At 51.5% G+C, this 12,743-nt stretch overlaps 3 protein-coding genes across 3 annotated transcripts; 2 read left to right on the plus strand and 1 right to left on the minus strand.

The window, feature by feature from the left end:
• The first annotated feature begins 3 nt into the window (after positions 1 to 3).
• BD324DRAFT_621278 (hypothetical protein) lies at positions 4 to 2,676 on the plus strand. The gene is made up of 13 exons (XM_022015370.1): positions 4 to 166; positions 205 to 237; positions 287 to 336; positions 388 to 496; positions 550 to 752; positions 805 to 1,139; positions 1,179 to 1,208; positions 1,246 to 1,335; positions 1,374 to 1,447; positions 1,495 to 1,583; positions 1,625 to 1,810; positions 1,851 to 1,990; positions 2,031 to 2,676. Exons 1-13 carry the CDS (start codon positions 102 to 104, stop codon positions 2,598 to 2,600), a joined length of 1,974 nt encoding a protein of 657 aa, XP_021872462.1. The 5' UTR covers positions 4 to 101; the 3' UTR covers positions 2,601 to 2,676.
• Positions 2,553 to 8,882, minus strand: BD324DRAFT_364636 (putative DNA-directed RNA polymerase II largest subunit). Its single transcript, XM_022012589.1, has 11 exons — positions 8,662 to 8,882; positions 8,423 to 8,516; positions 8,192 to 8,364; positions 7,878 to 8,138; positions 7,262 to 7,829; positions 7,025 to 7,205; positions 6,899 to 6,978; positions 6,789 to 6,858; positions 6,679 to 6,739; positions 5,524 to 6,639; positions 2,553 to 5,477 (listed from the first exon to the last, which is right to left on the minus strand). The coding sequence occupies exons 1-11, from the start codon at positions 8,743 to 8,745 to the stop codon at positions 2,799 to 2,801; spliced, it is 5,367 nt and encodes a 1,788-aa protein (XP_021872463.1). The 5' UTR covers positions 8,746 to 8,882; the 3' UTR covers positions 2,553 to 2,798.
• Positions 8,883 to 9,727: 845 nt separating this feature from the next.
• On the plus strand, positions 9,728 to 12,314 carry BD324DRAFT_577419 (hypothetical protein; the record flags this gene model as incomplete). The annotated part of the gene is made up of 8 exons (XM_022013256.1): positions 9,728 to 9,779; positions 9,967 to 10,139; positions 10,202 to 10,300; positions 10,353 to 10,473; positions 10,536 to 10,806; positions 10,856 to 11,117; positions 11,167 to 11,359; positions 11,407 to 12,314. 8 exons carry the CDS (start codon positions 9,728 to 9,730, stop codon positions 12,312 to 12,314), a joined length of 2,079 nt encoding a protein of 692 aa, XP_021872464.1.
• Between the last annotated feature and the right edge of the window lie 429 nt (positions 12,315 to 12,743).

The following is a 12,743-nucleotide window of genomic DNA, read 5'->3' on the forward strand; positions in this document are numbered from 1 at the left end:
GAGCGGAGATCGACTGTTTACCGAAGTGCAGCTGAAATACCAGGTGCGCATTGAGATATTTTGATCCATACAACTCTTCTCCTTGGGCCTGCAATGTCATCATGGACTTCCTCGCTGGACCTTCGAAGAGGTCCGAGGGATCGACAGGCGGTCCAGTCACATATAGGTCAGCTCATCGTAGCCTCACAACGCTGACCGGGCTAGACATCTGCTCAATCACCAATCAATGACAGTATCGTGAGTACTCAGCCAGACCAGGATGGACGGAGGCTTAGCGCTTCCGCAGGAACCCTCTGAGGGTCATTGCTCACTGTGACATCGATGCTGCTTACGCTCGTAAGTCCCTAGACGGCCTGGGCGCGTTTGCAGAGAAGCTCATTCAATCAGAGTTCGAACAGGTCCGGCTAGGTCTTCCAGATGATATACCGTTGATATGTGCACAATGGCAGTCGATAATTGCTGTCAACTACCCGGCCAGGAAGTATGGTATAAAGAGGTGCGTTCGTGTAGCTTCCATCGACTGGTAACACTCACGCATTCTTGAATCAGATTCAACACAATCGACGAAGCAAAGAAGATGTGTCCTCATTTACATGTACAACACGTCGCAACGTATCGGAATGGAGAGGCCGAAGCGGGTTACTGGGGCGAAGCGGACCCGAGGACCCACAAAGTTAGCTTGGACCCATATCGACGAGAGTCGCTCAAAATTCTTGCCATATTCAAGGAGATGATTCCCAAGGGCGAGATAGGTACGCCATTCACAAATCAAGTTGATTTTGGCGACTGAGCTCCAGTCTGCAGAAAAAGCGTCAATTGATGAAGCGTTCCTCGACCTATCGCTGATGGTCGCTGAACGTCTACTGGACCGATTCCCTCACCTCAAGAACGTACCTGAGGATGCGCCAAGCGGTCTCGATTCACCTCTGCCGCCGCCACCGCCGATTGACTGGACGAACGCAGGGAATGTCTTCCCTATCCATGGCGAGGGTGAAAAAGGCGCCGAAGATGGGGCACTAGCAGCTGATAAGAGTTGTGAGAGGCCTGACTGGGAGGACTGGGCGCTGTGCGTCGGTGCAGACTTGATGGGAGAGCTCCGCTCGGAGGTGCATAAGAGACTACATTACACTTGCTCAGCTGTAGGTGGAGCTCTAAAATTTTGATGCTGACAATATCAGGGAATAGCACATAACAAGGCCATGGCGAAGGTTGTTAGCGTCCCTGAGATTGGGCTGACCTTTACAGCTATGTTCAGCGTGGAAGAAGCCAAATAACCAGACTGTGCTCCGTGCCGCAGCGACTCCCGCTTTCCTTCGAGATATGGACTTCACAGATGTGAGTACGGATCGAATGCCGTGTCTGACACAGTCAAGATACGTTTTCTGGGTGGCAAGCTTGGCAGTGCAATGGCTACAGAGTTTGGTGCCAAAACTGTCGGCGACATGCTGTGCGTTCTCCCTTCGTCAGGGAGCTGGTGATGCTGAAGGGTCTCAGAACGGTCCCGCTAGAGGATATGCAGAAACGATTTGGTGAAGAGAGTATATGGGTGTACAATATTCTCAGAGGCATCGACCATTCTGAGGGTGAATTACCGTTTGATCTCTTGTTTGACTGACGGTCGCAGTCACGGCACGGGTCGCTACGAAGTCAATGCTGGCTTCCAAAAATGTTCGGCCCAGTGTCACCACCCCAGAGCAAGGCCATCACTGGCTTCAAGTTTTGGCGGGCGAACTGAATGTACGACTGCGGGATGCAAGGGACATTTCTCCGGGCCTCTGGCCAAAGACCCTTGTCCTGTCGCATCGCACAGGTGAGAGATACAAGAGGTTCTCGATCTCACACATCTCAAGGCATCGAGGCTTCAAAATCACGACAAACTGCATTCCCCTTCACCCGCAACCTTTCCACAGAATATATCCTCAAATATGCTCGTAAGCTTTGGGATGAGGTTACACAGCCTATGAATAAGGGCAACATGAAGCTCAACAATGTCAGTCATGCTTACTGTCGATGTCTTTGACGATATATAGATTGCTCTTGCATTTTCCGGCCTCGAAAGATTGGAGGATGGTCAAAAGGGGATCGAGAATTTCTTCAATCCCAATAACAACGCCAAAGCAGCCACCGCGACAGCTACGGGGGCCACAGTCAAGCGATCCACTTCACCTACATCTCGAGGCGTTCACGTACCGACTGAACCTTCCCCAAAAAAGCCAAGATTACCTACACTTCACACTGGCAAACGAAAAACCGCACTCGATTCGTTTCTCGCCCGGCCGACTGATCCAGATGCAAGTCCGTCGATAAACAGTGGGTTCAAGCACGATAATGCGAGAAAGCCAGAAGATATCATCGAGATCGTCGATGACTCGATAGATTTACCTGACAACGGATGGAAATGTCCGCGTTGCAAAACAGTCATCAAGGGAGAGGATTCGGGGAATCTGAAGGAGCAGATTCAAGAGCATGAGGACTACCATTTCGCTCTCGAACTTCAAAACGGGCCTAGTCCTGCTCGTCTTCCCAAGCCTTCGAAGACCGGGAGTAAGTCGAGGCCAGAAGGGATCAAGCGCTTCTTCGAACCAAAGTCGAAATCGTAGACTCTTGTTGTATCAGTCATGTTGTACAGATTAGCCTGTAGCTATTATTGCCTGCATGGAACATTTGCTTCAAAAAGAGGTCAGGAAGACATGCGATACATGCGTCGCGAGATAGTTGCCCAGGGCCACTATGATACTAGATAGAGTGGATCGACGTATTTCACCAACGAATAGAGTGTACGAGAATCACGAAACAGATCACGTCTTCCAGCTGGGCGACGCGTTATAGCCCGACCCTCCAGCTCCCCATCCATTCCTCTGCCGCGATCCCTGTGCATTCCCGTTCGGGGCTTTGCCGTTCGCACTTGGCGAAGCGGGACTATATGCCGGAGACGCGGGAGAATAGGCCGGAGAAGTGGGACTGTAAGCTGGACTTGCCGGGGAGTACGTGGGACTCGTGGGAGAGAATGCCGGACTCGCAGGTGAGTAAGTGGGACTCGTAGGTGAATACTTTGGCGAGGTAGCTTGGAACGGCGCTGGACTCGTCGGGCTGTAGACCGGACTCGTGGGTGAGAAGGCAGGACTCGCAGGCGAATACCGTGGAGAAGTTGGACTGTATTGTGGTGACGTGGGACTGTATTGCGGCGACGTCGCACCTGCCAAAGGCGATGTAGGACTGTACGCTGGAGATGCCGGAGAGTAAGGTGACGCTCGAGATCGCGAAGCAGCACCATTTGCTGGCGAAGTTGGAGAATACGTTGGTGATGCAGGGGAGAATGACGGTGAAGTGGGTGAGAACTGGGGCGACGAAGGCGAATACTGAGGAGAGGATGGAGAATAGGCTGGACTGGTTGCCCCATATCCACCTCTGGGAACCCAAGGCGACGCAGCGCCTGCACCCTGGAACGGCGACGTTGGAGAGTATGCGGGAGAGGTGACTGCAAATGGCGAAGTTGGAGAATACCCTGCAGGAGAAGAAGGAGAGTATCCCGCTCCAGGTGACATGCCACCTTGCATCGGCGATGTTCCGTATCCCATATACGCAAAGTTTCCGCCTTCCTCGTTGTTCGACGTCTGAATGGGCGAGAAGGCCGCAGACTCGACTCGTCCATCCTGGCCAGTCCACATTGGCGAAAAATTATCATACGGCGTCATGGCTCCTCCAGGCGTCATACCACCGATGAGACCCGCTGCCAACATATTTTGCACGGGTAGACGATGATCCACGATGACGTCCTTGAGCATGTTCATATCGAGTGAAACATCGAAGGCTCCCGTTCCCATGGGAGCCATCTGTCCCAAAAGGACATTCTCAGCTACTCCTCGACAGTCATCCACATCTCCGACTGCCGCTGCTTCAAGCAAGATCTCGACTGTCTCCTCAAAGGAGCAACGGGATAGCGCTCCAGCATCCGTCCGGTTGATACCGTGACGAGTGATCGACATGAGCTGACCCTTGTTACACATGAGGTCACATAAGAGTGCCAAATGTCGGTAGTTGACCGAGGATCCACCCATCTCGATAACACCGTTCAGCTCCTTAAATAGAGCATTTCGACCAGCTTCAATACCCAGCGTCTGGAAACACTCATAACAGTTGTTCGAGTAGGTTCGAACAGCATCGACACCATCCACAGCGAGTACGGCTTTGAGATTGATTCCATCGGTTTCGAGGAACCACTCCTTGGCTTGATCATATTCGCCCTGCTGGGACAGGACAACCTTTTTGCCTTCAGAAATGAAGACTCGTTGAATCCCATCGATACCACCAAGTTCGACAGAGTCGAGCAGAGTCCCTTCGATCCGTCTCAAAAACATGTCCTCGTCGCTGGAAACCTCCTCGTCCTTGTTCTCGGACACGACTCGGATACGAATGACCAGCTTTTCCGCGTTATCTTCAGAGTGGATCACAAAGACGTCTTTGCCGACAGTCTCGGCAATGGCGTTGACGACTTGAGACATTTCGTAGCCTCCCTCAAGTACCTTCGCTCGGTCCAGTTCAAGACGCAAGAGCCATGGGGAATGGAGCTCGAGCCGAATGTCTTCGTCGGGAATGGCGAAGAAGGCGTCGACAAAGTCTTTGTCCTCTTCAATGTCCGTCGAGTCGAGCTTGGGATCGTAAAAGATCTCTACGGACGCCGTAATATCTCGGAGACGAGTATACGTGAGCTTTCGAGAGATTTGATGCGCGTCCTCTTCAGTGCGGGAATACTCTGGATGAAGATATACGTTCAACGCCGGAGTTCGAATATTGACGGCGACGTTGATAATCTCCTTCAGACGGGGCACACCACCAGTAACCGATTTACTCGCAACACCAGCATAATGGAATGTGTTGAGTGTCATCTGAGTTGCCGGTTCTCCGATCGACTGCGCCGCAAGCGTGCCAACCATCTCGGCCGGGTCGCAAACCGCGCGATTAAAAGTCTGCTCGATTTCTCCAACGACCCAGTCAAAGGCATTTCGGGTCAAATGGTCTTTCTCCAGGATACGTCTTGTAGCCAGACGAGATCGAAGGAGAATATTGAAGAGGAGTGTCGCCTCGTATTGCGTGCGCAGACTGAGAGGATCATCACCTCTCACTACGACCAGCCTGGAGGCAAGCGCAGAACGCTGTTCAATCAAGTAGGCCGGATCGAGATCGCTAGGGACACGCTTGTCAATCTTGAAGACTTGTTGTGCATTTTGAATGATACGCTGGATATTCGCGGGCAAGGCATGAGATGGGTTGCCATCAGGGAAGATTTCGTCACGGAGCATGGTTCTGTCGAGGAGCAACTGCTCATACTCGGCGTCCAGCAGCTTCTGCAACGAAGCAGAGGAGGAATCGATGCCGGCTTGTAGTGTTCCCGGTGCGAAACCACCACTCGCGCCAATGACATCGATCCTGTACTCTTGCTCGAATCGACGATGCGAGAGACGCATGATGTCGAGAGCCTAGAGACGGTAAGAAAGGTTCGGGTAAAGGATACATTTGGCTCACCTGTCGTTCCATAGCGGCACCGTCCATTCCATCTTCACCGTACAAGAACTGGATAACGTCTCCGTTTGAGTTTCGGACTGTCCCATCGTATCCGACCTTTAGATCCTCCATGGCTTTAACCAATCGGCGTTGAATGTATCCCGTCTCTGCGGTCTTTACTGCAGTGTCAATCAATCCTTCACGACCTCCCATGGCGTGGAACCAGAATTCCTGCGGTGTCAAGCCTCGCAGATACGAGTTCTCAACGAAGCCTCTGGATTCCGGACCATAGTCGTCTTTTGAAAAGTGAGGCAGTGTACGGTGTTTGAAACCGAAATTGATTCGCTTTCCTTCGACGAACTGTTGTCCCACCACACCAGTCATCTGGGAAATGTTGATAAAAGATCCCTTCGCACCAGAGACGACCATTTGTTTGACATTGTTATCCGCTTTGAGATTATCCTGGGCAGTTTTACCCGTCCAATCACGAGCCTTGTTCAGCTCGTTGGCGATGGAAGCCTCCAATGTCTCTCTGATCGTCATTCCTGGCTGAGGTTTCATTCCATTGAGTTCAGCACGCTCGATCAACTTCTGTACCGCCTCCTTGGCCTGCACCATTCGATTTGTGATGGCGGCCATGGTAGCTTTGTCGACAATCGTGTCACCGATTCCGACACTGAATCCGTAATGAAGAAGCCAGAAGTTGACCACACGTTGAACAGCGGAAAAGAAGTCTCGAGCGGCAATGTGTCCGAACTGTCGGAAAATAACGTGAACCAGACCATTGTTTGCACTACCCGCAAGGTTCTTCACGATGGTACCGTGGATGACCTCTCCATCATCGATCAAGACATTCTCGTCCGTCACATCGATCGGTGAAGGCTTCTCATTATTTTTGAAGACGATATTGACACCCTTGGGTATACACATCGACAGCAACTGCTTTCCTGTCCACATCGGTGTTGGCTTGAGAATCGCAGGCTGTGGTATTGTACCGTCCCAACCGGGTAACCAGAGGAGAATGTTCTGAACCGTCTTCCAATCGCAGAAATTGTCACGCAGGGTGAATTTACGAATACCGCACAGAGTGTCTTGGACGATACCCATGACGGGTTTGTTGGCTTGTGGTGAAATGATCTTTGAGGGATCAGTGTCGTCGTTGGCTTATGAACTTACCTGACGCGGGACCCAAGCGATCTGACTGAGCTCTGCACGCGTTTCCTCGCTCTGAGGTACGCTGTTCACGTGTCAACGATCGACTCGTTGCGACAGCTGTGACGACATACTGCAAGTTCATTTCATCACCGTCAAAGTCAGCGTTGTAAGGTGAAGTGACGGAGAGGTTGAGACGGAAGGCTGCACGAGTCAGCACACGCGTGAGCTTTCGTACACCCACTGGAGTAATTCATGAGCTTTATTCGATGACTCATCATTGACATTTTGTGCAATGATGGTTGTCGGTTGAACAGAACATAGCTGCAAAGGATGAGCTTTCGCATACCTGGAGGCCTTTGCGACTCACTCTCCGTCTTTCAAATGTCTCTCCACTATCCAGCCAAACTGCAGACTGATCGGCTCATTGGACTTTCGGTATTTCAAGTCTATCCTTTCTCCGGTATCCTTCACGTAGTATCGAGCCCCAGGATACGTCGCCGGGCCATTTTGGACCAATTGCTGGAGGTATCCGATATTGTACGGTGTGACTGAGCAATATCAGTATCATCATTGACTGGTCAGGCGTCAAAGATTGTCGACTGACCTCTTTCCGGATAGGTCAAAGTCATCGCAACGCTCTTGGGCACTCCAACTTGATCAAGCTGCAGGTTTGGGTCTCCAGTGATAACGGTTCGAGCTGAAAAGTCTACACGTTTTCCCATCAAGTTGCCTCTCAACCGCCCCTCCTTGCCCTTCAGTCTCGCTCGAATAGCTTTGACCGGTCGACCAGACTTTTGAGTGTCCTGTGGGAGTCCAGCAATGTCGTTGTCCATATAAGTGGCAACATGATACTGGAGCAGGTCAAAGTGTTCGCTGATGACGGATTGGGGCACTCCTTCCCCTTCTAGACGTCGTACAGAGGCACTGGATTTGAGTATCTGAGACAGCTTGTATGTCAGATCATCCTCAGACCGCATGGCGCCTCCATCCACAGAGATGGAAGGTCGAACCGCGGCGGGAGGAACAGGCAGGACAGTCAAGATCATCCAATCCGGACGAGCGTATTCGGCATTGAGACCCATGATCTGAAGATCCTCCGCGGGAATCTTTTGCAACAGCTTGTGAATCTCCGCTGGAGTGACAATCTTCTTTTCCGGCTCGCTGGACTCCTGCTGCGTAGGGGGTCAATGACGACTGACGAGACTACAGACTGGACTCGCCTCTTCCTTCTCCGATGCCTGTTGTTTTGACACAGCGAACAGCTTCAAACCTTCCTTCCTCCACATGGGTTGCTCATGACCACAACCTCCGTGTCCTTTGACTGTACTAGGACCTGCTTGCTCCTCATCAAGCGGATTCCCGTTCTCATCCTCCAACACGTCTGGCTCGCAGATACGCTTCTTTGAAGCCAATGGCCAGATAGCCTTAAGACGATGTTGCGCTTTGACTCTTCGGACAATCGAAGCAACCAAAGGATCGCGCTGCAGCGAGTTCAACCTCTGGCTCTCACCAGAAGTTTAGACTCAACACCCACCAGGTCAACTCTCAATTTTCCACAGTCAGAACAGATGCACTCCAATATCTTCTTCACTTTGACCATGAAGCCAGCGTGAAAGACAGGATGAGCCAGTTCAATGTGACCGAAATGACCTGGACATTCTGCCATGCCCTCGAGACAAGTCTGACACTTAAAGTTTCGGTCGATGGCTAGACAATTGCGCGTAAGCGAATCACAAGCAGGGCTAACGCCAGTCAAGGGACATACTGCCCATCTTGGGATCCATCAGGCCCCCGACTTTCTGCCTGCCAGTTTCGTCCATGACCTCAGGATGCTCGATCTTGGCTACGGAGAAGGCTTTCTAAAATGAGTGTCAGCCAGTGTCCGAAAAGACATGAACACTGGATGAACGGGAAGATCCTCGATTTCTAGCACTCGACCCGACCGTGCGAAATCCACCTGTCGTTTGCATGCATGGTAACGGTTGAGAGGGAGATAGCACTCACAATCTCCTCTGGACTCATCACTCCAAATTGGATCTCCCTGATTTGCCTAACCGGCGCAGAGGAGTAAGGAAATGTGATTGTCATTTTGAGGCGATTGACGAGCGAGTCGTACGATCCCTGAGCAGCTTTAAACCAAGTCCGGAACGATCTCCTCCTTGAATCCGATGCCCGTTCCTAATCTTCTCTTACACGAAGTGTCTGACACTTCTGATTACACGTAAAATACACGACTGAATCCAACTCCAAATGAATGGGATGGGTGGTCAGTGGACGGCGGTTAAGCGCGTCGATTCGAGCCTGACAAGTGGGATTCCCTCTAAACGGCGAATGAGACTTTGATTTCCCAGACGTCTTCCTTCTAGATCCTTGTGCTGTGAATATGCAAAAATTCCCGTACTCCAGAATGTATCGAGTCGTAAGAAGAGTATGAGAGGGTTGAGAAGGAAAGGGATACCGGAGGAGTCTGAACGGATGATTGGATCTGCAAAGCAATGACTGCCTCGTCGCGACCAACTCGATAGTCCACTCGATCGTCCCTTCTCGTCGATTTTTTTTCTCCGCGTCCACTTGCGTTTTGCTCACTCTCGGATAGAGAGGAGAATGATTCTTGGCCCCCGTGTACCAGTCGCTGCTCCTCCAACCTGGAGTGATTAGAGAGAGACAGTGATAGGAATGGGCCCTCCGAATAAAGAGAGGAACAGACAGAGGAGGTGGTGGTGAGCAGCCAGGCGGGGGGAAAACAATGGCTCGAGTGGCGATTTCTATAACTCCGAAATTCCGACTGTGTGGCACTTGCGTATATGCGGATCCCGGGGTCGATCTGACACACTTGCATCATTGTCTGTGGGTTCATACCATTAGTCACTGTATAGATCAACATTCTCGTGCGAACATCAAGTGTCAGCTACCTGAAGATAAGGATAGGTGATTTGTAGAAACTGGGTGGTCTCAGCCGTATCTACACACCCTGGAGTCCGTTGCTCAACCTCGCTCGATCGCTTAGCATTACATCACTGTCGTGTGTCCCTCGCCGCCGGACGTTGGTCGAGCAAAGTCATCAGCAAAGATGTCGTGGTTCTGGGGCTCTGCGACCAACACACAATATGAGGAGCTTGTAGGTGAGTGCAAAATCTCCCCGTTCGCCTTATCCTGTTCGTTCGGTGTCTTCCACATCGTTGCTCCTTTGCTATCTGGTACCCGTCTTGGGCTTCTGTGCTGTTCAACTGATGATGAGGAAGACCTTTGTTCTTCCGCCCGGAGTGATCATTAAATTTCGTGGGCATCATGCTGACGGATGGGAATCAGAAAAAGCATGCTCGTCTCTCAATCTCCCTTATCCGCAATCTGAAGACATTGCCCTCAATCTCGAGATTACCGATATGATCCGCTCAAAGGCCGTACAGCCCAAACCTGCGATGCAAAGTCTGAAGAGGAGAGTGGCGGATCAGAATCAGAGGGTGAAGATGTATGCCATAGGGGTGAGTCGGTCTTCCCGCTTCATGGTCAGCTTGACAAGGCCTCTTGCTGACTCAGCCTACAGCTGATAGATACCTGCATCAAGAATGGTGGAGATCATTTTCTAGCTGAGATAGCAAGCAAGGAGTTTGTAGATGAGATGTCGGGCTTGATACGCTCACCAGTGAGCTTCCTAATCCTTGTCTGGGTTAAATTGAGCTCATCCGATCATGCAGATAACCAACGCCGAGGTCAAGCAGATGGCTCTGAAGCATTTCCAAGCTTGGGCTCTGGCTTTTGAATCAAAGCGAGAGCTAGGCTTTTTGGTTGATGTGTACCGTGAACTCAAATCCTCAGGTGAGTTCATGCACGACAGAGCGGACATGGAAATCGCTCAAGGTCAAGCTAACGAGCACTAGGCAAACCTTTCCCTCCTCCTCCATCTCAAACCTCATCTCATCTCCTCGACACCACGACTGCACCTGCCTGGATAGACTCGGACGTCTGCATGCGCTGTCGTTCAGCTTTCACATTTACGAACCGCAAACACCATTGCAGGAATTGCGGTTTGGTGTACGATCAGGCCTGCAGTAGTCGGACTATGCCATTGCCAAAGTTTGGATTCAAGGAGCCTGTCAGAGTATGCGAGGCGTGTTATCTTAAGAATGGCAAGGTGGACGCTCCGAATGGGTGAGATTACTTCATGCTCCTGAATCGGAAAATGGTTGACTGTCCCCAGCCCTCCGCCGGCCGTTCCTGGCAGAACACCAAGAACGAGGAAAGACTTTGATGCAGATCTGCAACGGGCGATTGAGCTCTCGCTCCAGGAATCCCAGCCTCAGGGCCGTGCCTTCGTCGGTTCTGAGCCTCCTCTCGCGGCGAAACCTGGCACAGTGGAGGATGATGATGAGGAGCTAAGACTGGCGATCGAAGCCAGTCTGCGGGAGATGGAGAAGGAACGTCCAAGCGCACCAGAAGGGGCAGAGGAGCCCGATTTCAAAGTGAGCCTGATCGGCCTGAAGCTCTTGGTAAAGCTCAAATTTGCGACAGCCATTACCGACATTTGATCTTTCTGCTCGGGAGACGGAGACCATACTAACTTTCTCTAACACCATGGATCAGATGACGGCGTATGGCGAGAGGGATTTGCATCGCTTCCCGCATGGTCATGTCTTGGCACAACAAGCTCATGCTCTGAGTGGGAAGCTACAGCGCAATGCCGAGGAAAAGATGACGAAGCAGCGTGAGTTCCGCATCTCCTGCACGCAAAGTGCTGAACTAGCTCGTCAGAAATGCTCGCGGAGATGCAAGACAAATTATCTCAAGCCGTCACTTTATATGGTCAAATATTGGATGGGCAACAAGCATATTCTGCCAAACGATATCAAGAAGCACAGCATCGGCAATACACCGCACCGTATTACCCTTCTTACAACCCGCCTCAAGCCTACCACCCACAGATGAACGGTCACGCATCTCCCTACCCTTCTTACGTACCTCCCCAAGCCGAGTCAAGCAGGAACGGACCTTCCCTTTATCCCTCCATGCCGAACATGACCAGCCCAGAACCCGCACCATCGCAAAACTATCATCCACCTCAACAATCCTACCAATACGATCAGTATCGGCCTAGTGCAGCGATCAACGCCCCTCAGCCTCCTGCTGCTCAACGATGGTCAGCACCATCGCAGCCACAGCGGTCAGAGTCGTACCGCTCTTTCCATGCAGAATCAGCGCCTCAAATGACCCCCACGGAGGTTTATAATACATCCCCTCCGATGATCCTTTCGGCCCCCCCGCCAGTCGACCAGACTTCCCATCCGACCTCGCCCATCGCTAGCGTCCATACGGTGCTCCCCTCTCACCCCCAAGCTAGCTCTCCCACACAGACCAATCACGCCCCATTACCACCCGTCGCGGCGACCTCTGAAGGGGCTTATCAAGCTCAGATTCAGCCGCAACAAGCTCAGTCATACCAATACGAGCAACAGCATAATCAAAAGGCATTTCACTACCCACAGCAGCAACAGCAGCAACAGCAGCAGCAACAGCAACAGCAACATCCTGCTCAGACTGCTCCGCCTCATACGTACAGCGTCAACTCGTTCCCCTCGGCTCCTTCCGCCGTCTTTCCAGATGCGCCGAGCGCAGCTCTGCAAGAACAGCCAAAGGAGGAGGCATTGCTGATCGAGCTTTGAGGGAGATTGTCTACATCACTTGATTCCGCTGTGCAATGAGTCAAACCGTTGTAATCTGTCATTCTTTATCATTCCGTTCCAGACACCCAATCTCACGAGACGACCGGATGATGACCCTCTAATGCATTGTTGCAAAAAAGTCACACTTCGATGTTTTCCGAGTCTAACTTCGCCGATGTATGTCTCCTGACCTATCTATCGCGTGTGAAGAAGTGAACATCCATACAGTAATGGTTGGTGTACATGATGTGGCTCTGTAGCGGTGCTGATCAAGAGGGACACAATCCTTGAGGGAAGCGAAGAGTTAATATTGCCCTTGAGGTTGCCCCTACTCAGCGGCAAGACGACAACGATAGGATGTCCAGACGCAGACTTTCTGCACATGCATACAGGCTTATTTGATGAAACATATGGAGGATGATAATGTAT

This window comes from Kockovaella imperatae (assembly GCF_002102565.1).
Source record: "Kockovaella imperatae strain NRRL Y-17943 chromosome Unknown BD324scaffold_4, whole genome shotgun sequence".
Taxonomy (NCBI): Eukaryota; Fungi; Basidiomycota; class Tremellomycetes; order Tremellales; family Cuniculitremaceae; genus Kockovaella; species Kockovaella imperatae.